Source organism: Vigna radiata, chromosome 8 (assembly GCF_000741045.1).
Source record: "Vigna radiata var. radiata cultivar VC1973A chromosome 8, Vradiata_ver6, whole genome shotgun sequence".
Classification (NCBI taxonomy): domain Eukaryota; kingdom Viridiplantae; phylum Streptophyta; class Magnoliopsida; order Fabales; family Fabaceae; genus Vigna; species Vigna radiata.
In genome coordinates, this window is record NC_028358.1 from 23771403 (window position 1) to 23780047 (window position 8645).

At 28.4% G+C, this 8645-nt stretch overlaps 1 protein-coding gene across 1 annotated transcript; it reads left to right on the forward strand.

The window, feature by feature from the left end:
* Positions 1 to 2898: 2898 nt before the first annotated feature.
* LOC106771549 (probable indole-3-pyruvate monooxygenase YUCCA8) lies at positions 2899 to 4883 on the forward strand. The gene is made up of 3 exons (XM_014657545.2): positions 2899 to 3754; positions 3910 to 4281; positions 4371 to 4883. Exons 1-3 carry the CDS (start codon positions 3083 to 3085, stop codon positions 4596 to 4598), a joined length of 1272 nt encoding a protein of 423 aa, XP_014513031.1. The 5' UTR covers positions 2899 to 3082; the 3' UTR covers positions 4599 to 4883.
* The last annotated feature ends 3762 nt before the right edge of the window (positions 4884 to 8645 follow it).

Consider the following 8645-nt stretch of genomic DNA (forward strand, 5'->3'; position numbering starts at 1 on the left):
ACACTATATTACCAAAAAAAAAATCTGACCTTATTTAATAAATATTGAATTTAATTAAATAAAAAATTATAAAAATAAAAATGAATCATAAATTTAAATATAAAAACTAAATTACTAATTAAACATAAGATTTCAAATATTTTGTCGCTGTGAAACCTTTTATGCAATAAATCAATAAGAAATGATAATGGATTATTAATTATTATATAAATTATCATTGTAATGATGAAATTATATTAAGTGATAAGCTAGTTCATAATATAGAATATAATTTATTTAACTTTGACATGAATGTATAAATAAAAGCTGAACAGTAAATATTTAATAAACAAAGACACAGGTCAGATATGTATCTATCTAGTATATAATTTAAGAGAATATTTGAGTTGTTTTTTTTTTTTTTTTGCTTAAATGATTGAAAGTTAATTTGATATATAGAGAGATTTAGTTGGTGAAAGTAAATAATTGAGGCAGATCTAGAATAAAATGAAAGAATGAATTGTACATGTGTTATATTATATTATTATTATTACTATTAGATGGGTGAAGAAATTCCTGAAGCATCAAATTAGGTGTTGCTGTTGAAGTTGCACATCATGCAACGCATCTGCTCAAATTCCCATTGCCATTCATTTCGATCGATGTGCTTCCTCACTTCCTTACCTTATACCATCTCATCCATTATTCACTCCTAGATTCCCACATTCTACATTATTCTTATAATAATTCTATTATTTTTTTTTCTTTTCTAGCATAAATCCTTCTCCAAAATACTCATCAAATATAAATACTCGTTAATATAAAAATTATCAAATTTAAAAGGAAGCAACAATCATTAATTGGCATTTGGCATTTTTTTTAAGCTGAAAATGGGGAATTGAAGGCTGTAGGTACCCGTTTTATAATAGTTCCCAAAAAGTCAAACATGTATATAAATAACAGCTTCCCCACCAACAAGGACAAAATACAGTGAATTAGAAGTTCTCCATAGCTAGCCGAGGCCGTTTTAACTCAACCGTGTTATGATTCAACAACTATACTGTCTTCATTTTTATACGAGGAATGAGTTTTTGACACAGCTAAACTTTTTACATTCATTTAATATTATTATTTTTTTACTTTTTATTCTTCTTTTTCTTGAAAAAAATACAAAAATTTGTACTATTATAACCATTTTACTCTTATGTTTTGTACCAAATAAATGTAAATGTGTGTCATTGTACCATTACTCTTTTTATACTAATCTCTTTTCCAATCATGTTCATTTTTCTTCTTTCAATTCATTAAACTTCTCTCACTAAACTCCACAGTTTAACTATCCCTATTAAGTCTTTTACAAAAGAACAACCTAAAATACAGAATAAATTCATATATTATAACTAATTTCCACAATTTGATATTATAGTTGTTATTTATAATAAGGTATTTGTTATGTTATTAATTATTATATTATTTACTTGAAGTAAATATCATTTCAATGATATTTGATATCACAACAAAAGTCAAAAGTCTATGTTCATTCTATAAATACAACTAGTATCTTTAAGAAATATCTTACTTAACCAATCAATCAATCACTTTAATACTCATTGCTTTATAAATTTAAACTTTTTTACTGACTTCAGCGTAAAAAAGGTTTTACAGAAATATTTAAATCATGTCACATGTTCAAAAGATTACACTTAGATCTTGATAAGAACATTTGGTATCCACCTAACAAAGTAACCAACATATAATACCTCATTTTTTTACAAAACACGAGTTCGATATTGTATTAGATGTTAGTAAACTACTAAAGATGACTTCGAACATGTATATGATGCCTAACTCAATCCTACAAAATCGGCTTGTAAGATGAGATTTGTATCCATTTATATACTATGAATTGGCCTTATCTCTAGTGGGACTTCCAACATAGGTTGAAAGCCCGATTTACAAAGTGAATGAGTGCATCCATTTTCTGTGTGACATCCGTCAAGTTCATATTTTTTGTTTATAATTAAATAATAAACATTTCTAGTGTCACATTCGGTAAAAATCTATATGTATCGAGAATTAAGATAAAATTGGAATGAAAAGGATGATAAAGACAGAAAATAAAATAAAATAAAATTGCAAAGCATATGTAATATTGAAATTGAAAATGCATAAAGGAGAAGAGCTAACTATGAATAAATATATAGCCTTCTTATATCTATTATTTGTCTATTATTTGTACAAGTGTATCTTTTAAACGTTTATTTAATAAATTATTTTTTACTTTATTAATTTTCATATATTTTTTTCATTTCCAAACAATGTAATAATTTTATTTTTCTAAAAATATAACAATACAATAAAAATGCCAAAAAGAAAATCCTACATCCTTCTATATTTTTACTAGTATACAAGTAATACCACGACTTAAAGTCTAAATATTTTCCACGTGACCTCATGTGTTTCTTGGGGGCCATTTTGGTGGTCAACCTGTTTTCATATGATGTAATAAATGGTGATTCAAAAGCATCTAATCCTTCAATCATGTTCTTCCTTTGCTTTTTCCAAACGGCTGCTCATGTTCTAACCATATTTTATTCCTCCATTCTTTCTCCTTGGAGGTTTCAACTGTGTAAAAAATTAATTAAAATATATACAAAGATATTGTTTTTTTATGAAGTTGCCGTTATGATAGTTATTTTGTTAGTTAAGAGTAACATTAATTTAAGCATAATAGCTTGACTCAACAGATGAACCCTTTTAATGCAGTTAGTTAATGCTATAAGAGAAAATTAAATAATGCTTCTAAGCTCCAATTATTAACAACGAACGTGGTCAATTATGCTACAAGTTCTCATTTCTGGGTGTATCTTTGTTGCCATAAAAATGCCAAAAATATCACAATAACCAATCAAGTGACGTGGAAAACCAAAGGGAAACGGCACATTAAATTTCCCACTTTCGTCACAACCTCGAGTCCTCTATTTAAGCCTCTCCAACTTCCTTCTTCCTTCAACCCAAATTCACATCCCAACTTCCAAAACTGCTTCTTTTCTATCTGACATCCAAGAGGCCAAAACTAAAAAGAAAAAAGTAGTGTGTGAAAATGGAAAACTTTTTTCGCTTAGTTGATTGTGAGGAAACGTTCTCAAAACGTTGCGTTTGGGTCAACGGTCCTGTGATCGTAGGTGCAGGTCCTTCAGGACTAGCCACAGCAGCTTGTCTAAAACAACAAGGGATACCCTTCATGCTTCTCGAAAGAGCAGAATGCATAGCCTCACTTTGGCAAAAACGAACCTACGACAGATTAAAACTCCATCTTCCCAAACAGTTCTGTCAGCTCCCCAACCTTCCATTCCCACCACACTTCCCCCAATACCCTTCCAAGAAACAGTTCATAGATTATCTCGAATCCTACGCACAGCACTTCGACCTAAACCCACGATTCAACCAGTGTGTCCAGTCTGCTAGGTACGATGAAACCNGCGGCTTCTGGAGGGTAAAAACCGTTGCCACCTGTGGCTCTGTGAAGAATGAGTTTGAGTACATTTGTAGGTGGCTGGTGGTGGCCACCGGAGAGAATGCGGAGTGCGTGATGCCTGAGATAGAAGGCTTGAAGGAATTCAAAGGGGACGTTATTCATGCATGTGAGTATAAATGTGGAGAAAGATTCAAGGGGAAGAAAGTTCTTGTTGTTGGTTGTGGCAACTCTGGCATGGAACTCTCACTCGACTTGTTTAACCACAGTGCTTCTCCTTCCATCGTTGTTCGCAGCTCGGTAAGTCCTTCTCTTGTAAACTTATTATATCTATCAACTACGTAATCATCACGTGCTAATATATTACCCACTCAAATTGCTTATTTTTACAAGTTGTTCTTTGAATAATTTTGAGTTCGGTGATTAATGGGGTTGCTTTGATTTTGGTTTGGCAGGTTCATGTGTTGCCTAGAGAAGTGTTTGGGAAGTCAACGTTTGAATTGGCAACTTTGATGCTGCAATGGTTGCCACTTTGGGTGGTTGACAAAATTCTGTTGGTGCTGGCGTGGTTGGTGTTGGGGAACATGGAGAAGTTTGGGCTGAAAAGACCTTTGGAAGGTCCTTTATCGTGGAAGAACAGAAAGGGTAAGACTCCTGTTTTGGACATTGGAACGTTGGAGAAAATTAAATCGGGTGACATAAAAGTTGTTCCAGCCATAAAGAGATTCGACAATGGATGCGTGGAGCTTGTTAATGGTGAAAAGCAAGATGTTGATGCAGTGGTGCTTGCAACAGGGTATCGTAGCAATGTCCCTTCTTGGCTTGAGGTGAGAATTTGTTTGCAGAAAGTGTGAAATGTTTGATGAGTGTATAGTGGGAATGGAAAAATAATGTGAAAAGGGTAATGTTGTTGCAGGAAGGTGAATTTTTCTCTGAGAATGGTTTCCCAAAGTGTCCATTCCCAAATGGTTGGAAAGGAAATGTTGGACTTTATGCTGTTGGGTTTACAAGGAGAGGGCTCTCAGGTGCCTCATTCGATGCTATCAAAATTGCTCAAGACATTGCTCAACTTTGGAAACAAGACACTAAGCCAAATAAACATCGTACCACTGCATCTCATAGACGTTGCATTTCTCAGTTCTGAAATTAACTCTCAAGTCACGTATAACCATGCAACCATTGTTGTTTCTTTTAGACAGGAATTTGTTGTTTTATGAACAAAACAACAATATCTTCCGTAAGAATAATACAGGAAAAAAAAATACACAGATAACACAGAAATATAGGTACATATATAGCCCTCTCCCTCTGCCCAAGTTTTCAACTTTTGGGCTTCCTCAAAAATCTCTGGATGAAGAGGCTTGTTTGTTTTTACTTTTTTTTCTTTTACTTTCACGTTTCTTATAGATGCACTGTACATTTCTTTCTTTCTTGGAGTTAAATGAAACAATTTAATTTCATTCTTGTATTTACTCTTATAGCTATTTCTATAAGTTTTTTCAATCAGGAGATAATAACACTAGTATAAAAAGAATTTTCCACGTCATTCATTAAACTATGTATAAAAAGAATTTTGCTCGAATCACTACAGTTTGCGAAGCTCCTTCACATTGTGCAAACTCCTATACAGACGAAACCATAGGAATCCTTCATGAGCATTATGAGGGACATAAAACACTTTAATTTGTATCTTCACCAATATTGGTACTCTGGTTTGGTTTCATTGATACATGTCTGAATCATTTCAAAATAATGTTAGCAAGATCATCTCAGAGCCTTTTGTTTCTGTGTCTCGATTTTCACACTTCAAAACCATCAACTAGAGCAGGTAGTTTCTACATCCTTCCTTCTTCTAAATCAAATACAATTCATCTCATTTTTTCATATCAGTTAAATACACTATTTCCGCTAATCAATCACCCTTTCTCTCATCTATTTTCCCTCTTAACATTACAAAATATTTCACATCATAAAGTTAACAACCATCTCTTCAAAAATATGAAAAAAAAAATACAGATATTTTAATAATATTTTGATACAATATATATGTGTCAAAATTTTTCACTAGTTGATTATTTATTTGTTACTAGATTTATTATTTTTAAATCTAATAAACAAATGACATGTGTATCAAAATTTTGTTAAAATATCTGTCTTAACATATTATTGTCCAAAAAATATTAATCACTGATCTTAGGTTCAAAATCACAAAATCATGAATATGTGTTATTCTTTTTCAAAATAACTTACTTAAAAAAACTAATTTTAAATTCACCTTTCATACATAATAAATACAAATAATAATTTCTCACTCAATGTTTACATGTATGTGACTGTTGTGGAGATACGACTTCAATATTTATTGAAGAATTTCATATTTTAAATAAAATATTTCATAAATGTTCATAATAACAGAAAAATAAAAAAAAAAGTTTTTTGATAAACTAATTTATTTACAAGTTAAAAATAAAAACTTTTAAAATTATGCAAAAGCACATATCTAAATTATCTTATGTATGAGCTAGTTATAATTTACAGCGAAATTCTTTGTTTTTTTTTGGTAAACAATCTTATATATAAAAGTTGGTCAATATGTTTTTTTTTTTCAAACAACTTTTAAAATTATATACGAAAGAACTTATCTAAATCATCTTATGTATGAGCTAGTTATAAATTATAAGGAAATTAATTTAATATATTATTATTATTATTTTTTGTGTAAGCAATCTTATATATAGGAGTTGGTCAATCTTATCAAAAGATCTAACTATTAAAAAAAAAACACCATCTTAAGTCTATGCAAAGAACTTGATGATTTTGTTGTAGGAAAAGATTTGTGAGTGATGAGGGGAAGAAGGAGGACAATTGTTTTAAAAGATAATTATTGGTATTTGAAAAGAGAAAAAATTGCTTGAATGCAAAAAATAAGGACATGGCCTGCCACATGCAGAGCCATGGTTGTGCCAGGTGCAATGCTCCCAACATAGTATTTAGGTACGTAACAGACAATTAATTAGGAACATCACTTCAAACTTTCTTCAATTCTTTACTTTACCATATATCATCACTCTTCAGATCTCTCTTCATTCCATTTAAATATTAATAAGACATGTTTTAAATATATTTTTATTATGCATCAAAAAAATTAATGTTAAAAAATTATTTACTTCAAATTATATTGAAAATAAAAGAATTAAGAGGTTTTCCTTGACTAATAACCATCAATATTATGTAGGAATTATTTTTAAATTTTTGAAGTAATGAATAAGATAAGGAAATATTTTCATATTTTGTAAGTTTTTCAAAAAATAGTAAAAGTTAAGTTATCTGTCACTTTATTTAAATTTCATAAAATTTTACAAAATATTAAAAAATAAAAAAGCTTCACAGATATAAACATTTTTACTGTAACACTAATTTAGAACATGGAAGAAAATATATCAAGATATAAGAGGGAAAAGAAGTTTCAATTTAAAATAATAAAGAGTATCCAATGAATGAATATGTTTGTCGTGACATACAATTAATACTACATTTATTTTGAGTAAGATGAATGGTTGGCCAGAAAAAATCTAGCCAAAATTATTGTGACCTGTATTTTAATTCCAATCATATTCACTAAGATTATGTTCTCTTATATATACAAGATAAAATCCAAACACATCCCAGAAAGCTATTCCAAAGAAAAGTCGGTGTACATAGTTTTGTCTCTCTTCCTTCCTTCCTAAACCAAAATACAATAATTTCATTATACTATAAATCATTAATAGTATATAAAACTACACATCGGTTTTCTTAAGTATATATATATATATATATATATATATATATATATATATATATATATATATATATATATTTATTTATTTATGTATGTATGTATATTATTTATTGGGAATGGAAAAAGAATTTTCGAGGTGAAAAAATGAAGTTCTTATCATATTATGTTTCTCATGAATTTCATTTTAATTCAAATTTTTTTTTTTGTTTTATCACTTATCATCTATCGTTTTCTATGTTTTATTATATTTTAACTCTAGTCCAAAATATTTTTTGTTTTATTATTAACCATTAATAACCATAATCTAAATAGTTTGTCCTTTTTTCTTATAATTCTAATTTTTACGTGTCTATTCCAACCATTCATCATTTCACTTTCTTAAGAAGTAGACCTATTATTTAAAATAAAGTACACGTCCATTATGTTTATAAAAAATTAGTTTATTGCACATTTGAGTGGATTTAGGGGAGTAATTGAGAGGATTTGAAAGGATTTGAGGATAAATTTTTTGTTGTTTATTTGAATAGATTTGGAAATAAGTGTGAGTGAATTTGAAAGTAAATTTTTTTAATCTGTCACATAAATTAAATTCTACACTAATTCTCACAGACTTTGCTTTCAAATTCATTCTTGTTTACCTCCAAATTTACTCAAATAAACAGCAAAAAAATTACCTTCAAATCCACTCAATTACTTTCCCTTAAATCCACTCAATCACTCTTCTTTAAATCCACTCAAATACATAAGAAAAAAAGAACTTATTATCATTGACGAACGTTGTCGCATTTGGTTAAAGTAATGTGCAAGAATGTAAATGTTGAAAAGTGAATTTTTTTTAAGGGCTAAAAATGGAAACCAAAATGTACTTTTAGGTTAAAACACTTTTTTAAGTTGATTAAAAAAGTTACACATGTAAAAATATTTATTTATGTCTCTTTGAAAAGTAAGAAACACTTTTTAAAGTATGTTAAAACAAAATAACAGATATAAAAATCCTAATTTAAGTATATTAAAAAATTAATGAATATAAAACTATATTTATTTAAATTTGTTAGTTACAACATACTTCAATAACTAATTTTTATTTATTAAATTGTTATCATACAACTTTTTAAGTCTGTTTTATTATGAAGAGATTTAAATTCACAAATTTAATAAATATATTTTACATTAATGTAAAAGTCAAGCTAATAAAACACCAAATATAAGTTGAAAAATTATTTTCGGCTCAAATAACTAAAAAGTCATATATTATTTATGTGATTATTGGAAGTAATAATATTATTTATATATATATATATATATATATATATATATATATATATTCAGATTTTATTGATATTGTATCTTTAGTGAAATTTTTTCTTGAAAGTTTCAATATATTTTTTATTTATTTTTATTTTTTTATTA